The sequence below is a fragment of the Protopterus annectens genome, chromosome 14.part0 (genome assembly GCF_019279795.1).
Source record: "Protopterus annectens isolate FY-2018-M chromosome 14.part0, PAN1.0, whole genome shotgun sequence".
Classification (NCBI taxonomy): Eukaryota; Metazoa; Chordata; order Ceratodontiformes; family Protopteridae; genus Protopterus; species Protopterus annectens.
In genome coordinates this window covers 525,750,478-525,775,276 of record NC_056748.1, presented here as the reverse complement: position 1 = coordinate 525,775,276, position 24,799 = coordinate 525,750,478, and the positions used below count along the sequence as shown (strand labels likewise).

At 43.3% G+C, this 24,799-nt stretch overlaps 1 protein-coding gene across 1 annotated transcript in view; it reads left to right on the top strand.

Annotated features, from left to right (window-relative positions):
- Positions 1–24,799, top strand: part of SUPV3L1 (Suv3 like RNA helicase) — a 1,221,766-nt gene that overhangs the window by 234,322 nt on the left and 962,645 nt on the right. The window contains 2 exon segments of the mRNA XM_044056280.1: positions 23,401–23,426; positions 23,428–23,516. Coding sequence (XP_043912215.1) covers positions 23,401–23,426; positions 23,428–23,516 — 115 coding nt within the window.

Here is a 24,799-nt window from a genome sequence, read left to right as displayed (position 1 = left end):
ACCAAATGCCTGGCTCCAGTAGTAGCTTACTGCAGACTCAAGGGAATTCAAATTTTCCCTTATCTGGACGATTGTCTAATTCAGGCAGACAGCAAGGATGTCTTACTCCAGCATCTAGAATTTGTACAGAACCTCCTCAAGTTCCTGGGATTCTCTGTAAACATAAAAAAAGTAAAATTTGACACCATCTCAACAGATAACTTTTCTGGGTGCACTTCTAAACACTACAACCCAGATGTCATTTCTGACATCCGAAAAACAATTACAGCTGGCTGCAACTTTCAAAACCTTGGCAACTCTAACCCAACTATCTGCAAGGAAATTCCTGCAGGCTTTGGGTTACATGGCCTCCTGCATCCTTCTCGTACCATATGCAAGACTACACATGAGGAAAATACAGTGGTACCTAAAAAGTGTATGGTCTCAGCATTGCCACAGTTTGGACATACTGATCCCCGTCCTTCCTTGCCTTCAAAAGGAATTTCTTTGGTGGTCCAGGGCATGTGCTCTAAACAAAGGGAAAACCTTCCCTCTGCCTCCTGCCACTCAGATTCTAACCACGGACGCCTCGGATTATGCTTGGGAAGCCCATTTTCAGGGCAATTGTCTGCAGGGCCTTTGGACAAAGGATCAGAAGCACCTGCATATCAACTTAAAGGAAATGTTAGCCGTTCAGAAAGCTCTATTGGCCTTCAGGAATCTCATACAACCAGGACAACTACTAATACGGACGGACAACACCACAGTTATGTGGTACATAAAAAAGCAAGGGAGATCTCATTCCTACCCCCTTTGCAGACTAGCCATGGATTTATGGAACACAGCTCTAGCTTGCAATCTGGATCTTCAAGCTCAGTTTCTACCAGGGAAACAAAACTTCCTGGCAGACAGTTTCAGCAGAAACCTTTCGGATCCACACGAGTGGATGCTGGACACCAAAATATTCAGGATGATAACAGCAGTATGGGGATGTCCTCACATAGACCTCTTTGCATCCCATCTAAATCATCAGCTACAGAATTTTTGCACCAGGACTTTCCACAGAGAAGCTTGGAAAGTGGATGCCCTGTCATTCAGTTGGAGGAACCTCTAGGGATATGCCTTTCCGCCTCTTCCTCTTCTACCACGAGTTTTATTGAAGATAAAACAGGACAAGCCTAAGATGATAATCTTGCTGGCTCCAAATTGGCCTCGGCAGTTTTGGTATCCAACTCTAAAAAAACCTATGCCTGGAGCCCCGTTGGGTTTTACGTCATTCTCCGAACCTTCTGTCCCAACATCAGGGTCAGGTTCTACACTCTCATGTCAGAACTTTCAGCCTGGAGGCCTGGTTAATCCAGGGCCTTTGATTTCTTCTTTCCTACCCAAGCAGGTTATGGATGTCATTTTAGAAGCCAGATGTCCTAGCACTAGAAAATCTTATGCAGGAAAATGGAAAAGATTTTGTTCCTGGATGCAGGCTCAGGATTCTCATCCTTTTCTTTCTAACATTACTTTAATTTTACTTTACTTGACAGATCTCAACTATGTTTTGGAAAAACTAACCTTGCCTCCTTTTGAGCCTGCCGCTTCTTCTGATATCAAGTTTTTGTCTTGGAAGACAGCTATCCTGTTAGCACTAACCTCTGCCAGGAGAGTTTCAGAGTTACAAGCTCTTATGGCTGTGGAACCTTATATTATTTTTCATCAAGACAGGGTATCTTTGAGGACTAATCCTACCTTCATGCCCAAGGTGGTTTCCAAAGTGGCTTTAAATCAAACTATCCACTTGCCAACCTTTTTCCCCACTCCTCAGAATAAAGGGGAAAGGATCTTACATTCCTTGGATGTACACAGACAACTACGTTTTTACCTGAACAGAACCAAGGACATCAGAAAATCAGAACAATTGTTCGTTTCTTATGCTTCAAGTTCCCAAGGTAAAGCCATTTCAAAACAGACCATTTCTAAATGGATTGCTCATGGAATCAGATTTTGTTATTCACACCATGGAAAGCAAATCCCAGGGAGCATACAGACTCATTCCACCAGAGCTGCTGCCACTTCAAGTGCCTTCCTCAGGGGAGTTCCTACCAAAGACATTTTGGAAGCTGCAACTTGCAATTCAGTGCATACTTTTTCTAAGCACTACAATCTACCTCTCTACTCTAAGTCTAGGGCAGGCTTTGCCTCTGCAGTCTTGCAGGGCCTTTTAGCCGCCTCTTCTTCTTTATGACCACCTCCCTTTCTTTCAGCTTTGGGATTCTACCCTACAGTCATGACTGCAACAGTGAAACACGATGAACATAGTAGAGTTGTGTACACCTACCATAAATGTAGATGTTCGAGTGTCTTCACTGTTGCAGTCTGGGTTTCCCTCCCTCCTGTCCCCTCTTATTTTTACTTTTGTGTATTTCCTGTTTTCGCCATTCTTCTGAGGTGTATTTGCAAGGGTTATGGGACCTTTTTCATTTTGGGACTCCTGACCTCTGGGGCAAGAAAAACTGGAGAAGATGGTGTCGGCTGTCAACTTTATACTCCTGGCGCTCTGACGTCAGGGAGCATGGATGAACAGCCGACGCCGGACCCAGACTTTGGGATTCTGGCCGACCGAGGGCTGCATGCCTGCAGGGGAGAACCCTACAGTCATGACTGCAACAGTGAAGACACTCTAACATCTACATTTATGGTAGGTGTACACAACTGTACTTTCTGATTGCAGCCTGAGACGAAATGTCTGTGAAAACCAGGACTAGGAATCCTACCATATTGTCCTTAGAGGTGAGCGAATTGCTACCCTGGGATGGTGGAAGTTTTGAAATGGTTTTATAGCTTCCAGATGCAGTAACACTATTTATTTGTTTATATTTGTTTACCTGGGATGTCTGACTTGGAACAAGCCAATTTTCAGTGGAGGCCAGGGGAGAAACGCTCCAGATGCATGTTTTTCTAATGTGGGAGGAAACCGGAAGACCCAGAGGAAAACCACACAAACACAGGGAAGGACATGCAGACTCCACACAAACAAAGGGAAGGACATGCAGACTCCACACAGAAGGCACACCAGCCAAGAATTGAACCAAAGGACCTCTTGCTGTGAGGCAACAATGCAAACTGCTTCACCACTGTGCTGTCCACCAAAGGCCTGTCTGTGTGTATGCAACATATACATGCTAAATTTTGGTTCATTTTCTAGCAAAGTGGGTAGTGCAAGAATGAGTCCGATGACCAGATGTAGTGATGTTATCCTGTAATCCAGCACTGTAATGATGTTTCAATACCAGGTGAGACAGATGTCTCAGGGCAGTCTACTTTTGAAACCTGGCAAACAAGGAAGGCCACTCACCCACTTCATTTGCCTTGCTTTACTAAATAACCAGGGGATAGTAATTATTTAGATCAGTCAGGAAAATGTAGTAAGATTAGTTATGTACTGCTTTTCTGTATCTGTGTGAATCTATTCATCTGTGTTTTTAATATTTCCTGTGGTTGAAACTCTGGTATTTATTGTAAACAGATCTTTAGTATTTTCATGTTTTTTTATTGTTAAATATATTTAAACTTTTCATTGTGGCTGGCCTTTTAGAGAATATTTTAACTTTTGAAAATACTTATATTTGTTTGGTGACAATGTGGCCGCTCCTGAAAGCCTTGCTGCATTGGTCAAACACTACTATTGATATTAGTATTAATTTTACTCAGTATAATTGGGTACCCTTATAAGAGGCTTGGAGTAACTGGCTTTGGAATGTTCTGGTGATGGTACTTACCTTATAGTCTGGGCAGAAGGGGCATAGCCGGTAAATCTGTGCCAGTCTTTCCCAGGTGTGTGTGTGAAAATCAGATCTGTGTGTGTGTGTGTCAGCTACTTTGAGCAAGGACACACAGAGCACTGGTTTCACAGAGTGAGTGGTGGAGGACTTGGCTTGGAACCCTCAGTTGGAGGCCTGGAGTAAGAGAATGAAACCCAGCCCCTGGACTGTGTGTGTTCCCTGCGTGCTCTTAAGGGAAATTGTGCTTGGTGTAGAGAGCTGCTTCTGGAAATACTGTGCATCTATTTTTTGTTCCAAGTGAAAGTCCCTCTCCAGTGTCACTGGTGAGGATTAAGGCTCCTTGATTACTGGATCAGAGCAGGGATGTCACAGATAGTGTCTCTAACCTAACATCTAATCCCAGCCCTGCCCAGCAGCCACCCATCACCACTTCCACCTTCAAGCCTGTGCCCACATCTTATATAAAACTACTCCATAAACTCAGACCATTCTCTATTACATCTGATAGTCTTCCATGCAAGTAGCTTAAAATAACACTCAGTAACATTGCTCGTCTGTCTCAGTACTTATAACTAGGTCAGACCAGGAATTCCATGTTCCTTGTCTCTGGAAGAAATTGCGTATTATCCCCCTAGGCAAAGGAGGAAATTCTGCAGACATTACTATCTTTAGACTTATAGCAATCTTATACCCCTCTCCAAAATACTTGAAAAATGTATGCAAAAACAACGCTAAACTCTTTCATGCAGGAAGAACTCCTATCCCATGCACAACACAACTTCCATTCCTCTCATAGGACCAACACTGAATTCCTAACTTTTATAGATACTTGTCAGTAAAGCCAAAGATGATGACGAACTAGTCTCCTCTTTATTTTTAAACTTGTCTAAAGCCTTCAACACAGTTTGTCACAGCAGAGTTCTTCTAATATCCTCACTGTAACTATCTTAGCTCACCCTTCTGTGGTTAAAAAGCTGTCTGTCTAATAGGTATCAGTCAGTAAAATGGCACTCCACCCTCTCCCCATACCTCCTAATCACCACTGGTGTGCCACAAGGCTCTGCCTTTGATCCCCTCCGTAACGTTCTCACAAACACCTTCCACGCATCCACATAACAGGCCTCCCTAATACAATACACAGGTGACTCTACACTCGTATGCACATCTGAAACCTGGCACATATCTAAAAAAGCCATGTTCCAGTGCCTTAATAGCCACTGGAACATGGCTTTGTAACTCAGTACAATTGTATGTATGACATTGTATAAAATAAATTGCCAAAATCTTTCTCACCAATGCAACTAAAACTACACATGCTACTATTTACTTCCTCCCCTTGCTACTTTATGGCACCCTCATCCTTACTAACCTTCAGGTATCCCAAAATGCAAAACTTGATCAGTGCTGTAATAGAGTAGCTAAATTAGCAGCTAATACCCCTTTCAAAACCCACCATTGTATAGCATTAAAAGCTAAAACTAGTTAGAACTACCCCATCAACTAATATATATATGCACCTTCTTACCACCTATAAAATTATCCAGCACTCATTTGCTTGTCCTGCACTAAACACCGTTCTACATATCTTTGTTCCTAGACAATCATTGCAATCTAATGACCAAAAACTCCTTTGTCCACAATCTCATCAAACTTGCTGGATGTGGCCTATACTTCTATTATGTATTGCTAAGGCCTGGGATTCCTTACCTGTATCCATCAGGTCAGTACCGCCTCTCAAGTCCTTTAAAACTATTCTGAAAGTCTTCTTGGCAAAATCTATCTCAGTTCTTGCTCAGCCCCAGGTTAAACTACATCCCTAAAGATGAGACAGTACCTTGTACATGCCTTACGCTTCCCTAATTCCCCTTCTTTATGCATTTCCTTACTTCAGTCAATTTTTCCTCCACAACTGTCATTCTAAATATGCCATAACCTTGATGTCCTTCATGGATGCATCTGCAGTCATAACAAGTGGGTTGTCCTGTCGTCAGGCAGCCCTGCAGTCGGCCGGATTCCAAAGTCCGGGTCCGGCTTCGGCTGATGTCGCACTCCACCCGACGTCATCTCTGCTGGTCTTCGGGTATAAAAGCATCAGCCGACGCCATTTTCCTCAGTCTTTCTTGCCGCGTGGCGCCAAGCAGAAGCTGTTCGCAAGTGCCGGTCGGTCGGATCCAGAGATTACTTCTACCGAATACTACCAAGACTTCTAAAGCTAAGTACCCGTTGGGGACTCTTTCTTGCCTCAGCCGATGTCAGAAAAGTTAACAATTGTTTAACCTGTGGGAAACAAATACCTCATAAAGATTTCTACTCTTACTGTCTGCCTTGTTTAGGCCCAGCCCACGACGTAGCAGCCTGTTCGGCCTGTGCCTCTTTCAACCGCATTTAACGCTTAGGCGCCGGTCGGAGTTTGCAGAACAGTTTTTCGGTACTGATTTTGCGTACATTATGCCGCCGGATCCTCCGACTACCCAATCTTCCAAAAACGCAAAGATAAAGACCGACACTCGCGGTCCGCGGTTTCGCCGAAACCACGGCAAAGCAAACGGCATGAGTGTCTCGGTTTCGGCCGAAACCGAAAACTGCTCAAAGTACAGCTGAACCTATTCTTACAACTGAGGCCCCTGCTACAATTCTTGAATCGACCTCAGAAATTTTACCCACTACGGTGGTTGACTTATCAGACACCATCCCTTGGATGTCTCTACCCCAGCACGTGGTGCTGCTAGGCCTCCAGCAGCCATGTCCATTAAGGCCTTCGCCAGGGCTAAAGCAGCCAAGACTACTAAATCAGTGCCTGTTAAACCCCCTCATCCAGGCCCTCTTCTAGTTCTCAAATGCTTTCTTTGGCAGAAGATTTAATTTCTTTAATTAGAGGATCTCAATCTCACCCAGACAGGGCCTCTCAGCCCCAGAGAAGAGACCTAGGGCAGAGCCCCTGATCCAGTGTCTTCTGATGATTCTGCTGATGAATCAGACATAACTGACCAGCCTGAGGCTCCTTCTCCAATTTTGAAGATTCTGATGCTGAAGAATCCATTCCAGCTGCTTCCCCACCAGAAGAATTCTCCTTTGGGGAAACCTTGCATGCCATGCAGAACAGTTCCAATGGCAGCAACAGGATTTTTCAGACTCCAGAAAAGACTTAGGACCTTTCTGCACCTCCCACAGCACAGGCCCTTAGCTATACCTCCTGTTCTCTCTGTGGTGGATGATGCTTTCAATGATGTTTGCTCCGCTCCAGATTCTTTACCCCAGCCCCTGCCAAACCAGACAGATATTACAGGGTGCCAGATACTCATCACCACCTTTACAAGGCCCCTCTTGCAGACCCAGAAACTATATCCCAGGGTCCCAAGGCAGTAGCCGCAACCACAGCTAAAACCCTATTCCTTCTGAAAGGGAAGCAAGGTCACTAGACAGATGGGGTAAAAGGTCTACACTTCAGCTACTCTCTCAGCTAGAGCTTTAAACTGTCAGTTTCACATGATACAATACCAAGAGTTTATGCTTGATCAGTTAACTAAAAAGCTAACTACTGATGAATCTCTTGATAAGAAATATGTATTAGAGATGGTAAATAACATACAACAGGTTAGCAACCATTCCTTAAAATGTGGCTATGATGCACTGGAGGCTTCATTTAGATCAGCCATGACAGGCACAGTGATAAGAAGACATGCATGGCTAAAGGAACAAGCTTTACCGGATCATGTTAAAGCTAAGTTGCTAGATGCTCCTATGGACAAGACAAGTTTGTTTGGTACACCTGCCCAGCAGGTTATGAAGAAAATGGAAGAAAAGGCAAAATCTGTTCAAACTGTTAAAGATTTCCTGCAGGTTCAACCCCCAAGGTTTAGCAGGAACTGGCCTGCCAAAATTGGTCCTTTCCTGACTCCACAAAATTTCAAAGGGCAGAAATAGCCGTTCCAGAGGCAGAAACCAATCCAGAGGAGGTGCCTACAGAGGACGACCGTGGCAAGGTAACAACAGAGGCACAGACACAGCCACTGCCACTACATCAGCACAACCACAGTGACTTAATCCTAAATCCGCCTACCAGGGAACAAATAGCAGCTCCTCTAGGCGGAAAGTTAACCTTATTTTCAAAGAACTGGCACTACATAACAAAAAGACAAGTGGATTTTACAAACCATAGATCAAGGTTACCGGTTTCACTTCCACACTTTACCAGTCAAAAGAGGAATGCCAAATCTACCTCCAAATCAAAAAACAGAGGCTCTACGCCAGATAATGGAGTTAGCAAACATGAGAGCTGTGGAAAGAGTGCCAACAGCAGAACAAGGAAAGGGGTTCTACTCCAGACTATTCCTAGTTCCAAGAAAGGAAAAAAGTTGGAGACCAATTCTCGACCTGTCCACCTTGAATACATACATCATTGTCCCAAAATTCAAAATGTTGACCCTACAGCAACTTCTTCCCATGCTGGGCAAGGAGTCTTGGCTGGTAACTCTAGATCTCAAGGAGGCATACCTGCACGTCCCAATTCGACCAATCTGCAGAAGATACCTCAGATTTCTTGCAGGATCAGAGCACTATCAATTCTCAGCATTGCCCTTTGGCTTATCTACTGCCCAGAGTATTCACAAAATGCCTGGCATCAGTAATCGCCATTGCAGACTACAGGGAATTCAAATTTACCCATACCTGGACGACTGCCTGCTACAAGGGACAACAAAAGCAAGCTGACAACAGATTTACAAAGGGTCATTTACTTGCTACAAGGACTGGGATACACAGTCAATTTACAAAAGTCAAGGCTGATACCATCCCAAACAAGGACATTCTTGGGCGAATTGGACACAGTACAACAAATGGCATTCCTGACTACAGAAAAACAAAAGAACTTCCTCTTTACTTCTTGGCACTAACAAAACTGAACAAGTTAACAGCAAGAAAATTTCTACAGGCCTTGGGCTTCATGGCATCATGCATAATCTTGGTCCCATTTGCCAGACTACATATGAGGAAACTACAGTGGTACCTAAAGAATTTATGGTCCCAACACAGACACAGTCTAGAAACAGAAATCCCACTAATTCCATGCTTAAAACAGGAGTTCCTATGGTGGGCTCAGGCATGCCAGTCAAACCCAGGCCTGCCCTTCCGCAGATGTCAACCAAGCCAGACCATCACAACAGACGCTTCAGACCTAGGATGGGGGCCCACATGCTGGACAAATGCGTGCAAGGATTGTGGACACAGGATCAACTTCACCTGCACATCAATCTAAAAGAAATGCTGGCAGTAAAACTGGCAATCCAAAAGTTCAAACCATTCCTCAAAGAGGGCCAGTTGATGATAAGGACAGACAACACCACAGTCATGTGGTACACCAACAAACAGGGAGGCACTCATTCATACCCCTTATGCAGAATGACCTTGGAGCTGTGGACCCTGGCACTCAGCTACAACATTCAGTTACAGGCAATATTTGTAGCCGGGAAAGACAATACTCTAGCAGACATACTAAGCAGAACCACTTCGGATGCCCACGAATGGAAGCTGCACCCGGACATCTTCAAGACCATCTCAAAGAAATGGGGAATGCCACAGATAGACCTATTCGCATCACCTCTCAATCACCAGCTCAAAAATTCTGCACAAGGACATTCCACCCACTAGCATGGAAAGTGGACTCACTCTCCTTCAACTGGAAAGGCCTAACAGCATATGCATTCCCTCCTCTTCCTTTGATACACAAGGTACTACTAAAATCAAGGAAGAACGTCCAAGGATAATCCTGATAGCCCCAAACTGGCCAAGACAACACTGGTACCCACTACTGAAGAGCATGTCTCGGAACAACATGTGGCCAATACCCTGATGCCTTTGATGTTAACTCAGAACAACTACAGCATCATACATCCAAACCTAAAACGCTGCAACTGACTGCATGGAACATCACATAGCAGCAGCTAATCCAGAACTTTCCCAAAGAGTTAAAGACATTATTCTTGAAGCACGCAGACCTTCAACAAGAAAGAACTATGCTGGAAAATGGAAAAGGTTTGTCATTTGGAGTACCGAAGAGGAAAAGATGTGTCAAACATAGATATGCCTAACATTCTGGAGTATCTGGCGAACTTCTTCATTCAGGCCTGTCCTACTCCTCCATCAAGATACATGCATCAGCTATTTCAGCAGAATACAGCTTTGATCCTCCTGTTTTTTCCTACCCTTTGCTCAGGCAGTTCCTCAGAGGAATCAAGAATGTAAAACCTCCAAGGAAACCACCATTACCAGCTTGGGACTTAAACTTTGTGCTAGAAAAGTTGACACTAGCACCCTTTGAACCAGCAGCAACAGCAGACCTACAACACCTGTCATGGAAAACTGCTTTCCTACTGGCAATTACTTCAGCAAGGAGGGTTTCAGAACTACAGGCCTTAATGGCAGTGCAACCCTTCCTAATCTTCCACCAAGATAGAGTGTCCTTGAGGACTAATCCTACATTTATGCCTAAGGTGGTATCCAGAGTATCTTTAAACCAGGCAATCCACCTACCTTCCTTCTTTCCCAACCCACAAAACAGAGGGAAAGAATACTGCATACCTTGGATGTACATAGACAGCTACGCTACTACTTGGACAGAACAAAAATAGCAGAAAGACTGACCAACTTTTTGTAGCCTATGCAACAGGAAGGGAAGGAAAAGCTATTTCCAAACAGACAATCTCCAAATGGATAGGAAATTGCATACGATACTGTTACTCCTTCCATGGAAAACCAATTCCACAGAACATAAGACCTCATTCTACAAGGGCAACAGCCACTACCACAGCCTTCTTACGAGGAGTGGCAACCAAAGACATTATTGAGGCGGCTACTTGGACCTCCGTGCATACATTTGCCAAGCATTATAATTTGCCTCTTTATTCCAGATCCCGAGCAGGGTTTGCCACTGCTGTACTGCAAGGGATCTTAAACACACCATAATCTACCTTTATCCTCATCCACTAGTTGGCTATGCTATTCTCCCTACTTGTTATGACTGCAGATGCATCCATGAAGGACATAGTACAGTTTTGTACCTACCATAAATGTAGATGTCGAACTGGATAGCATCTGCAGTCAGGATTACCCTCCTCCTTCCCTCTGTGGTACTCCTAGGGTGTTTACCCTCCTAATAGCTAGCTGTTGGGGAGTCTTTATGGTGTATTTGTTTGTATATATGTACATATATGCTTATTGTTGTGTTTACCTCTATCTATTTGGAAACATTGGCATCTATCCAAATTTTACCCTGCAAGAGGGCTACTGGCATCTGGGGCAAGAAACACTGAGGAAAATGGCGTCGGCTGATGCTTTTATACCCGAAGACCAGCAGAGATGACGTCGGGTGGAGTGCGACATCAGCCGAAGCCGGACCCGGACTTTGGAATCCGGCCGACTGCAGGGCTGCCTGACGACAGGACAACCCACTTGTTATGACTGCAGATGCTATCCAGTTCGGACATCTACATTTATGGTAGGTACAAAACTGTACTTTTTTCCTCTCACTTCTTATTGCAGTTCCTGTTTCTATTATACCAACTTGCTTTTAATTTCTTTATAAACTGGCTAAAATTTCTCTAAATATTAAATCATTGTCATACAAGTTATATTTATTCTTTACCAATGTTTTCACATTGTCTAATCTTGTATAATTATTTGTTCTGCAGATGTTTTTGAATTATTTTTTAAGACTATAAAATTATTGTTCTTAATGTTTTTGCAATACTTTTGAGCTTTTCTTCCCATGCCTCCACTGAAAATAGGCATGTACCTAGTCGAACTTTCCTGGTAATCAAATATTAATAAATAAGTAGTCTCAGACAAGTGGATGCTGGGAATAATTCATTGGAGATGATCTTGGTGGTGGACAGAAAATCCTACTCTCTTCAGGGAAATCCTCTGTACAGTTGTCTGTTTCGATTCTCAGCTAAAGCGTCTTCTGTGTGGAGACATGCGTGAATGGGCATACCTTCGTTGAAGGTTGTGCGTCAGAGCTGGCAACTCGGCATGTAAAAATCTACTGCCAATCATTAGTGGACCGGAGTTCCTCTGTGGCGACCACTAACCGGGAAAAGCCGAAAGACAACAACAACAACCCTCCATACCAGGCATATCTGTTCTCCCTGGTACTCCTTCAGAAGTTGTAAGTAGGGATTATAGAACCAGTTCCTCCACCACAAATAGGAAAAGGATTTTACACCAGAATTGTTTTGGTATCCAAAATGGAGCTATTATGGATAGTAATGTTGGATAAAAGGGTTCTTGTTTACTAAGTTTGCAGATGACTTCAAGCTAGAAGTCACTGAATCACCAAATGATTTAGCCATCATGCAGAAAGGTGTATCCCAAATGTGTAACTGGTATCAGACTTGTGGACTGAAAGTAAATGCCAAAAAATACATTATATCCTTTGGGAAGTCCTCTATCCCAGAGATTAACCACATTAACAGCACGACCCTAGGAGTGGACAGTGACCTAACTTTTGACCAATATGAGTTCGTTGATGTAAGAAAGTCCTTCTATATTGCACGGCATATAAACAAAGGGACTGTGTTTAAAGTGACTAAATGACATTCCTATGTCTACTCAGACCTCATTAGGGCAGTCATTGACTATAATACCCATTTTGGGCATGTATCTTTTCAAACACATGCAACAATTGGAATGCCCACAGAGATTCCCAACTAAAAGGATACAAGGCCTAAACAACAAGTCCTACATGGACCAACTCAAAGCCCTGTCACTATAGTCTGTATCCTACAAGCTGCTAAGGAGTGACCTTTGTTTGGCATACAAAGTTATCTTCCAACCTAATACTGATGAATTTACTTTACATTAACAAGTCAAATGGCAGCATAAATACTCTGTCTAGGGATCTAAACCTGTTCTGCAACATCAGTAGAACAATTTGGAGGTATAGCTGTGTCTCTCAGAGGATACTGCTGCTCTGGAGCAGACTCTCCATCCACATAAAATAAAGTTCTTCCTTAGTCATATTCAAATGCAGCTTGGATCTATGGATGAGAAATACAAGATTTACCCTAGGACTGCCCCCTGTACTACTAATGGACAGAGGCAGTTCCTAATTTGTCAGGATCCATGCATGAGATAAAGCATTTGTCTATGTTTTATTCTTATTAGGGGTAATATATAGTTATTGACTATGGGATGGGTAAGGCCAATCTCTAACCAAATGGGATGGGTTAATTTGAGTACAAAAAGGAAAACTGGCTAGGCTTAATGTGGCCTGCAAGGGTAGTTAGCCTACTACTTGCCTATGAACCTAAGGAGTAGAACATTGATTCCATTGTGTCATTTTCAGACTCTGACTGGGAGAATGTGATGAACATAAAATAAAGCTGACATTTTCAAATGGATGTGTGCAACATGATGAATAGTTAATTTTTTATAAGTAAGTTTGTCCGCATTTGAACTGTAAGACAAGTTACTATGTAGCATGGCCAGAAAGGGTGCACATGGATTGCCTAAGACTAGGCAGTGTGTTACTTTTTCTTGATTTTTTTCCATTAAATTTAAAACTCCGTGGCAGCAAAATGTTGCATTAAACAGTCTGTCCCTGGTGTACGTAGAGCAACTAAATTCTGTAGTGTTGCAGCCAGATTAGTGCAACACCTTAAGAGTAGTGGGTTTGGAATATTTTTATGCAGTTGTGCCGTAGGTGGCATTGAATGTGAGCTGTCTTTCTGTTTAGTTTTACACACAGATAGTGAGGGTACTGGTCATAGGCAATTTTCCTGGCAGTGGTGGTTGAGTACCATTAAACTGTGGAGTGATGTAAGGTAGTAGGAAGTGGGTAGGAAGTCCCAAATCAGCTGACTGTATATAATGTCTAGAGAAGACTGGTACATCAGAAGTCCCAAGTCAGCTGGCAGTATGTAATGTCTGGGGGAGACTGACAGACCAGTGGGAAGGTCATCTAAGAATTAAGCAGTCTAACTGAAGAAGGAAATCCACTGGTGACTGTTCTCCTGGGGTTGGGGTTCTGATATATCCACTGGTGACTGTTCTCCTGGGGTTGGGGTTCTGATATATACACTGGTGACTGTTCTCCTGGGTTTGGGGTTCTGATAATATCCACTGGTGACTGTTCTCCTGGGGTTGGGGTTCTGATATATCCACTAGTGACTGTTCTCCTGGGTTTGGGGTTCTGATATATCTGTGAAGCTTGATATTAGATGGAAAGGATAGACAATCCTACTGCTGAAAATTCCTCTCTGAATTAATTGCTTGAAGGTAGGGCAATACTCCAGTAACTGTGAAACGTTCCTGTTAACTACGTTCCCCACATTTTTAACTCTTTGAATGTGTAGTGGAAAGGCAGAACCTTAAGGAAGATGAAAGGGGTACTCACAGTTATCTTTAGCAGTGATTTAAAGATGATGGCTTACTAATTTGCAGTGTTGTGTAGTGAAGTGGTTTCTTTGCATTTTGTAGTATTTTTTTGTCTGCTTCTTCCAGTTTTGTTTTATCAACCTGGTTACTATCTAAAGTCCGACTTGGAATGAGGCCAATTTTCAGCGGAGGCCCAGGGAGAAATGTTCCAGATGCATGTCTTTGTAACATGGGAGGAAACTGGAACACCCGGAGGAAACCCACATGAATGTAGAGAGGGCATGCAGACGCTGCACAGAAGGCACCCCGGCCTAGAATTCAGTGGGAGAAACTCTTGTTGTGAGATGACAATGCTATCGCTGCAGCACTGCGCCATCCAGTAATGTAAAAAATGCAAAATAACGTTTGCGTCCAACAGTCTCAAGACTGAAGCAAATCACCCCTTGAGGGGATTGGCACAAGGTGAGCTGATCCTTTCAATGTGTCCTGCATCCTCTCCAAACAGTCCTCTTAATGGGCTGCTGCTTTTCTGCAGAGGAGTGGTGACTGTACTAGGAGACTTCCTGGTCAAAAAGTGTTCATTTTCTTCGTGAAGATTTCTACCTCAGCACCATTCCTTAGCCATAGGAAGTAGCCACAGGTGGACCTTTCACTTGCAGAGCTTTTAAGCATCTCTAGACTAGTGCTGAACTGGGCAGCTGTGGAGGTGCAGCGGTTAGCGTTGCCACCTCACAGCAAGAGGTTCTCCGGTTTGATCCTTGGCTGGGGTGCCTTCTGTGTGGAGACTGCATGTCCTCCCTGTGGTCGCGGTGGCTTCCTCTGGGTGCTCCAGTTTCCTCCCACATCCCAAAGACATGCTGTAGATGGATTGGACACTCTAAATTGGCCCTAGGTGTGTGTGCATGTGTGTGCCTTCTGTGGAAGGTTGGGCGCTGGGCTGGCAACTCGACACCGTAAAGCTCCACTGCCAATCATGAGCAGACAGGTGATCTACTGTGGCGACCCCTAACCGGGAAAAGCCGAAAGAAGAAGACTAGTGCTGAACTGTTCCCCAGCCCATGGCATTGGCCTAACATTTGGTTAGTAGATAGAGCTGCCCATATTGTTCTAAGAAATAGTTGGTTGTTGGTACATTTGTTTATTTTATATTTGATTACTGGGTTTGTCTGGGCAGTCAGGTGCCCGTTTTCAGCAGAGACCCAGGGAGGAAAGCTCCACATACAGGACAGTCATAAAAAAATACAAAAGCTCCACATACATGATAAAAATGCAAAAGTCAGAGATGAGTACAAATTAACAGAGCCAACAATAGTGTATCATAGCATAGTATGACGAGAAGTTACAGAAGTGTTGTTGTTTGTCTTTCAGCTTTTCCCGGTTAGGGGTCGCCACAGCGGAACTCTGGTCCGCTAATGATTGGCAGATGTTCTTCGTGTTTCACTGTTGCAGTCATTACATTTGGGTAATCTGCTGGCAGGTTGCCCTCAGTCGGCCTGAATTCCAAAGTCTTCGGTTCTGTGTCGGTTGCTGTCTTCACTTCCATGACATCATGTTGTCAGGGGTATAAAACATGCAGCCAATGCTATTTTCTTTAGTCTTTCTTGCCACGCGGTGCCCGAAGCAGAAGCATTTCGCAAGTGCCAGTCGGCCGACTACTGAAATACTTGCGTTTGAGTTTCAGAACCAAAGTGTTCAATAAAGCTAAGTAACCCCGTTTGGGAAACTTTTTTCTTGCTTTTTAATGATGTCAGAAAAAGTTAATAATTGTATTACTTGTGGGAAGCAAATACCTCATAAGGATTTCCATTTATACTGTATTCCTTGCCTAGGCCCTGATCACAACGTGCCTGACTGTTGGTTTTGTGCTAGATTTAACCAATGCACTATTAAGCGTCAGTATATTTTTGCATCTAACTATTTGGGAAGCAGATTTAAATACCCAGAGATGTCGTCGGATAGCAATCCGACTACTGGAGTACACAAAAAACGCAAAGAAAAGGACAGAGAAAGGCAGTCGAGATCCAAAACAGACGACGAAGCTTCTCCTAAGCCAGTCGCCGGTTCACCGGTACTCAGTGAGGCACTTTTGCAGCCCCTGATACCCGCTACTTTCGAGTCGCAGTCCTATACCGACACCCATGTGGAGTCAGGCATGCCTCAAGATACTCAAGGTATTGGACCGACGGATGAATCTCCCTCAGTTGGGTCTGGAGCCGCTGAGCAGGCACCGGCTTCTGAGGGTGTATTCAGTCCTCAGCATTTTTATATCAAACTGATGAAAGCTGCAAAAACAAAAGCAAAGACCCAGTCTAAAGCTAAAAAAACTACGCCTGAGCCAGAAGAACAGGCCTCCAGATAAGAAGCCTAAGCAAGACACCGACTATGAATCTTCAGATCAGGTTTCTATTTCTTCTGATTCCTCTTATGATCAGGAATTATCTTTACCTCCCTATGAGGATTCTGATGCTGAGGAGTCTATTCCATGTGCATCTCTTCCTGAGGATTATTCATTTGGAGAAACCTTGCATACCTTGAGGGAGCATTTTCACTGGGAGAGTCAAGACTTCTCAGAATCAAAAAAGAGGCTCAGGGATTTCCTCCTTCTCCCTCAGCACAAACCTTTAGCCATTCCCCCTGTGTTCGACATTGTGGATGCTGTTTTTTCGGAGTCCAGCCTGACCCCTGACTCTCTACCTCCGGCTCCCAGTAAGCCTGACTGGTATTACAGGGTTCCTGACTCTCATAAATTTTTATTTAGAAACCCTGCTGCTGATCCTGAAACTATTACGCAGGGTCCGAAGGGAGTCAAGGCCTCAACAGCAAAAAACCCTACCCCCTCCGACAGAGATTCAAAGGTGCTGGACAGATGGGGAAAAAAGGTTTATACATATGCAACCTTGGCAATTAGGGCTGTAAACTATCAATTTCATATGCTTAAGTACCAACAACATGTTTTGGGATTGCTGAAACAGAAAATTATGTTGATTTCAGAATGTGCAGAAAATAAGGAATTGTAGGAATTATTGCATGCAGCTGAACAAGTTGGAAAAGCATACTTTGCAATGTGGTTTTGATTCTTTAGAGGCCTCCTGCAGGGCCACAGTTACTGGATCCGTGATTAGGAGGCATGCCTGGTTAAAGGAACAAAATGTGCCTGATCATGTTAAAGCTAAATTACTAGATGCACCTTTACAGCATGATTCTCTGTTTGGTATTAAGGCAGAAGAGGTTTTAAAGAAAATGGAAGACAAAGCTAAGTCTATGCAAACTGTAAAAGATTTCTTGCAAGTGCAGCCAGCTAGATTCAGTAGACACTGGCCTACAAAAAATTGGTCCTTTCCTGTGTCAGACAGAGCTCAAAGGGGCAAATCTAGATGCCCTAAGGGTTCCAGGTACCAGGCTCAGGACTCATATAGGTTAAAGCAATGGGGCGCATCCACCTCCAAATCTGCAGGAGATAAAGCACAAACCTACAGAAAGCAATCCCAATGACTTCCCTCTGCCTACACCAAGCACTTATCTTTTGGCAGCACCCATAGGGGGAACAGCACCCATAGGGGGAAAATTAGCACTTTTTGCTCAAAATTGGCAGTTAATAACCCAGGATAAATGGGTACTGAACATCATATCACAGGGATACAGAGTCCATTTCCACACACTGCCAATGACAAATGGTTGGCCAGACCTGCCAAAAAACCAATGGGCAGAGGCACAGAAACAGGTTATGTCCCTCATGGATATGGGGGCCATTCAGACAGTACCAGAACAGGAAAAAGGACAAGGTTTTTACTCGACTGTTCTTGGAACCCAGAAAGGACCAGGCCTGGCGGCCAATACTGGATTTATCGATTTTGAACACATACCTGGACATTCCAAAATTCAAAATGCTCACTTTGCAACAACTTCTGCCCATGCTGGGCAAGAATGCTTGGCTGGTGACTTTAGACTTAAAAGAGGCATACCTGCATGTCCCAATAAGACAGTCGTGCAGAAGATACCTCAGATTCAAGGCTGGCTTAATGCATTACTAATTCTCTGCACTGCCCTTTGGCTTATCTACTGCACCCAGGGTCTTTACAATGTGCCTGGCACCAGTAATTGCATTTTGCAGACAAAGAAGTATTCAAATATAACCTTACTTGGATGACTGTCTCATTCAAGGAGAGAACAAGGACACTCTCTTCTACGACACCTGGAGTTTGTGAAAAGGCTTCTAGCATGCCTAGGGTACACAATAAATGAAAAGAAATCCCAACTGGTACCCTCTCAAAAGATAACATTCCTGGGTGCAAGCTTGCATACAACTGTCCTGATGGCTTTCCTCACGCCAGACAAACAAAGGCAACTGACTACTTACTTCAAACTGATGGCAACAAAAACCCAGTCTTCTGCAAGACAAATTCTGCAGACTCTGTACTTCATGGTATCCTACTAATTCCATGTGCAAGACTGCGTATGAGGAAACTTCAATGGTACCTAAAAAGTTTATGGAGTCAACATTCGCACAGTCTGGAATCAATGATTTCTCTCATCCCCTGCTTGCACCAGGAGTTTCTATGGTGGGCAAAGGCCTGTCACCAAAACATGGGACGGCCCTTCCCTCTACCCCCTGCCAGCCAAACCTTAACAACAGATGCATCAGATTATGCCTGGGGGGCCCACATAGCAGGAAGATGCATTCAGGGCATATGGGCACCAAATCAAATGCATCTACATATCAACCAGAAAGAGATGCTAGCTGTTCAAAATGCCCCAACAGCTTTCAAGGACTTACTTCATCCAGGACAACTACTGATAGACTGACAACACCACAGTCATGTGGTATATAAACAAGCAAGGGGGAACATACTCATACCTCCTTTGCAGATTAATCATGGCACTGTGGAACATAGCTTTGACCTACCAAATAAATCTTCAAGCTCAATTCCTTCCAGGAAAACAGAACACTCTGGCAGATGATTTAAGCAGAAACCTTATGGATCCTCACGAGTGGAAACTAAATCCACAAGTATTCAGCAAGATAACGGAGAAATGGGGGAGCCCAGACATAGATCTATTTGCCTCTCCTCAAAATTATCAATTGAAAAAATTCTGCACAAGGACTTATCACAAGCATGGAAAGTGGACGCCCTATCCTTCAGTTGGAAAAACCTGTCAGTTTACGCCTTCCCTCCTCTGCATCTTCTACCCAAGGTCCTCCTAAAAGTTAGACAAGAGAAGCTAAAGATGATATTAATTGCCCCGGACTGGCCCCGCCAATACTGGTACCCAATCCCAAGGAACTTGTCTCAATACCCAGCTTGGACCTTGCCTCAAAAATCACAACTACTGTCCCAGCAAAACAATCAGATCCTGCACAATCAACTACAGACTCTGAACCTGGCAGCATGGCTAATCATGTAATCATACGAACGACACCTCTCAGTAAAGCTGTGATGGATGTCATTTTGGAAGCCAGAAGGCCTAGTACTAGAAAATCTTATGCTGACAAATAGAAGAGATTCTGTGCTTGGAATCAAGCACAAGGAACTGATACAGCAGAACCAAATATTCCTCAGATATTACAATACTTGACTGAGATGCTTGACAAAGGCCTATCTTTCTCATCAATCAAAATCCATGCCTGTGCCATTTCGGCTCATTACAATACAGAGCCACCAATCTTTTATCATCCTTTAGTAAAGCAGTATCTTAGAGGAGCCAAAAACCTAAGGCCTCCTAGAAGATCACCATTACCTGCATGAGACCTCAATTATGTGTTGGAAAAGCTCACCCTGCCTCTCTTTGAAACCAGCTACTACCACTGATATAAAGTTCTCATCATGGAAGACAGCTCTGCTACTAGCAATTACTTGAGCAAAAAGAGTTTCAGAGCTACAGGCCCTCATGGCTGTAGAGCCTTTTATCATATTTTACCCAGACAGGGTGTCTCTGAGGACAAATCCTACTTTTATGCCTAAGGTGGTTTCCAGTGTGGCTCTTAACCAAACAATTCATCTGCCAACTTTTTATCCAAATCCGCAGAACAAAGGGGAGAGAATTCTGCATTCCTTGGACATACACAGACAGCTAAGATTCTACTTGAGCAGGGCAAAAGCTCTAAGAAAAACTGAGCAATTACTATTGTCATATGCTTCAGGATCAGAGGGAAAGGCGATCTCAAAGCAGACAGTTTAAAAGTGGATAAGCCACTGCATCAGTTTCTGCTACTTACACCATGGTAAACCTGTGCCCAAGGGCATTAGGTCTCATTCCACCAGAACAGCAGCTACTTCAGCAGCCTTTCTCAGCGGGGTACCAACCAAAGGGATTCTAGAGGCTGCTACTTGGAGTTCTGTTGACACCTTTACAAAGCATTACCATTTGCCTCTCTACTCTAAGTCCAGGGCAGGCTTTGCCACTGCAGTTCTGCAGGGCCTTATAGCCGCACCTAATGCTGTTTAGCTCCAGCCTCCCAACCGTAGCTTTGGGATTCTACCCAAATGTAATGACTGCAACAGTGAAACACGAAGAACATAGTACAGTTGTGTACACTTACCATAAATGTAGATGTTAGAGTGTATTCACTGTTTCAGTCCAGGTTACCCTCCCACCATCCCCTTGTCATTCTACAGTTTATCTTTCCTTCTCTGTTTTCTACAACCTATGTGGTGTATTTGCTTGTAGATGAAGGTAAAGTTTATATTGATGCATGTTTATATATATATATATATATATATATATATATATATATATATATATATATATATATATATATATATAAAATATTGCTACCTTTTTGGGGGCACCTGACATCGGGGGCAAGAAAAACTAAAGAAAATGGCGTTGGCTGCATGTTTTATACCCCTGACGACCTGACGTCATGGAAGAGAAGACAGCAACTGACGCAGGACCCAAGACTTTGGAGTTCAGGCCGACTGAGGGCAACCTGCCAGCAGATTACCCAAATGTAATAACTGCAACAGTGAATACACTCGTACATCTACATTTATGGTAAGTGTACACAACTGTACTTTGGTTTTTATGGTGTCGAGTTGCCAGCCTGATGCCCATTCAATGCATGCGTTTTGAATGCCCACTCGCCCTCGGGGAGGACATGCAGACTCCACACAGAAGCCACTCCCAACCCAAGCCGAGAATTGAGCGGGAGAACCTCTTGCTGTGAGGCAACAACGCTACCGCTGCACCACCGTTACTGAAGTGTACAGTAGTAAAACAGAAAATATAATGTATTTGAGTAAGAAAGTGCAGTAATACTATATAGAGTTATATAGATTAAATATACAGTCCGTTATGTTAGGTTTTTTCTGTGTGTTTGACCATTGAGTAGTGCCAGAGGAGGATTTATCTGAATGGTGATGGGGGCTAGCCATGGTCAGTACAGGTATATTGCCAGATGAGGTTGAGGTGGGCTTTTAATTGAGTTTTAAAGATGGGACTGCTGTTTTGCAATCTGATATGTGGTGGAAGAGCATTCCAGATTTTAGCAACTGTGTAGGAGTAGAGGGATTCACCAGCATTGTGTCTACACTTAGCTACTTCAAGAAGGACTTTGTTTGTGGTTCTTAGTTGCCGGGCAGAATTTTGAAAGTTGAGTAATCCTGAGAGATCAGGACATTTACCCATTAAGCCTCTTGAGACCATTTCCAGTGAACAGGAGAGAGAGTTGAGGAAATTTATTTTTCTTTGAATGGCATACGTTTGTCTTTAGTCATTTGCTGATTTGGTTTGTTTTTCTTTTGCTTAGTCTTGTATTTTTATTTTTTGGTTAGCAGATATTTTTTCAGGGTCCATGGCCTGTCCAAATGCCACCAAAGGGCTATTGCTTGTTGTGCCAGTTTTGTTGTGGTAGAATCTGCAAGTCTTCCCATGTGAACACTAGGTAATATCCAGTTAAAAAAAAGGACCCTAGACTAGTAAGACCTTAATCTTGGTAACAAAAGATTTTGTTGTTGGGACAAATGGTACCTGCTCCTTCCCTGTTAAGAGAGTCCTTGAACAACAGCAGGAATACTCCTAATGAGGATTACAGACATAAAAAATGGTGAAATCCAAGAAGGCAGTGATTAACGAGACAATGGGGAAGGGGATAAAAGGTCGTGAACCCTGACAGTACTGCAGAGGCCTGAGGTCGAGGAGGAATAGGAATTGTGTGTCTTTGCTTGCCTACCTGTCTTTGGCCGTGAGGGGGTGTGACAGTGTACCATTATAGGGTATTCCATTATTTGTAGTCCCTGTGAAGACTGGGACTCAGAATGGAAGATGGGCTGGCCATACGGATGGGGGCTTGGGTGGTGGTGACATTCCTAGACTACTCCTGATTGTAATCAGTGGCCTTTAAGAAGGAAATCTGGCATGCAGGCGGTTAGGATTCCCACCTGACCATGTTGGTGATTGTTGCAACTCTGTGACCTTCTCACCTCTCATTGCTGCAACTCTGTGACCTTGTCACCTCTCATCCTTGCCACCTACAAGGGAGGCTGATAACCTTGATTGGCAGGGTTGCAGCTGGTTTCCCACAATCCAGATGGATTTTGGGTGAATATGGGGAATGCTTTGTTACCACTAATGATATAAGCAGAGAGAGAGAGAGAGAGGAAACTTCAGAATAAATAAATGTCGACATAATTCCATTAATGCATTTGGGAAGAGGCATTGATAAACACAGTAGTAGTCAGACTTACATCTCTGAATATCCAGCCCCTGTCGGAGTATAAGGGGCAGTTATTAAATGCCCATTTGGATGCAATATTGTAAATCACAGTTTCTAGTGACAAATGTAAGATTTACTTTTGAGGTGTTTTATAACACATTAGCTGTTCATGCTGAGCTCCCAAACTTTTAATCAAAGTTCACAGTAGCCTATAGACTCCTGATCAGCTCCTGCTACTGGCTGCTGTATATGTGGAAATGTATACAGACAGAGCCCTGGATGGTGTCACTGTGAAGTACCATTGCATGTTAGAAAATAATGAGCAAGAAGTGCTGTAGCAACTAGCAATGCATTTCTCAAAACATTGCTCACCAGACATGGTTTTATTGCTTATGAGTTATGTTAATATGTAGCAGTAGAAAGATTTGCCCCAGTTTCATAGTTGGGTTACCTGGTAGATTGGTTAGAGCAGCGCTTGTAGCATGTTGGATGTAGTGCGCATTAAGCCTCTGATCACATTTGCTTTGTGTATAATATAGCACGCCTTTCTGTGTAACTAAGTTCATACCTGAGATGTACTGAGCTGTATACAACCTGGTGATGTCATCTCTTGCGTTTTTTCAGGGCATGTTGATGACCTTTTCCCTTACTTTTATGCGACACGCTAAGCAGATCTTTCCGATGTTGGACTGCATGGATGATTTGCGGAAAATCAGTGACCTGAGATTACCTGTGAATTGGTAAAAATACTTGTTAGTTGTTTTTGTTTATTTTGCTCTGTTTTCTCTGGTTAATAGTATATAATTTCTTCTGCTTACTTTTTCTTTAGTTGGAATCATTTTTAGAGACATAATGGAACTTAAAATGATTCTAGTGTTTTTTTAATGGCTTATTTAAATTTAAGTTTACAGCAGTAGAAACTGTGTGAATATAGATGATCTGCGTGGGGCTTGTGTTTCAGCTTGTCAATTTTAACATCTCTGTCAGGCTCCTCTACTCACCTTTCAGGCACATTTATTGTTCTCTTCAGTTCTACCTTCCCCCATCTGCAAAAAGAACATTTCTTTTGAGTCTTTGGGTGTCAGGCTGGCTTGTTTACTGCCTCATCTGCTGATGAGTGATTCTGTTGTGGCCAGACCTTTTTCCTTGGATTGCTTATCATTTTTTTGTTCACAGTGGTGTAGATCCTTGGGAAGACACTAAGGACTGAGAACCTACTCTGCGGATTTTGGGTTGTTTTCTCCAGGTGAAGGAGAACCTCACTTGTCAGTCAGTCAGGTAGGCGAGAACAGTCTTTCTTCATAGCTGGATGTTAAAGGTTCCCGATTTCTTGATTTGTATGTTGGTGCCCCTGCTGTGGATTAGCTTTTTTCCGGGGTGGGGTGGGGTGGGGGTGTCTTCCAAGAAAAAAAAGCAAAACGTTAAGCATGGCTTTTGTTTCTCTCATTGTGGATAGCGAAAACCGTACTGGAGTTTGCTAAAGGATTATTTCAAGCCTTTAATGTTTTTAAATCCTGTTTCTTCACTGAGTTCTAAAAGAAAAAAAAATAACCCTTTCTTTCACTGATTCCCAGTTAAAAGAGCAGGGTCTTGAAGGGGAATCTTTTTCTTCAGTGAATTCTTCTCATGCAAAGGATTCTGTTCTGAACAGTGTTTCTTCAGTTGTCTCTCCAAAAGAGATGTTCATTAGTTGGTACTAGGCTATCGGCCCTAGGGCCTATACAAGCCTAGTCATAACAATTCCCTGGATATTTCTTCCCACAATATTTACTTCCCTGGACCCCTGTCTAGCAGGGCGAATGACGTGATCCCCTGGGTGAATTTCCTGTCTCCCATCCAATGTATTTTATTTGGTACTATAACTAAAATGAAGTGATTTCAGTAGAAACAGAATGAAATCCTAATCTCCCAGAAGTATTATGATTTGTTGCAACTGGATTTTCCTCAGCCTGCAGCTGTTCGTCTAATTTAACCAGCCATTAGAGGTGATTTCTTAACAGCTTGCAGTATGCCTGAAGCTGAA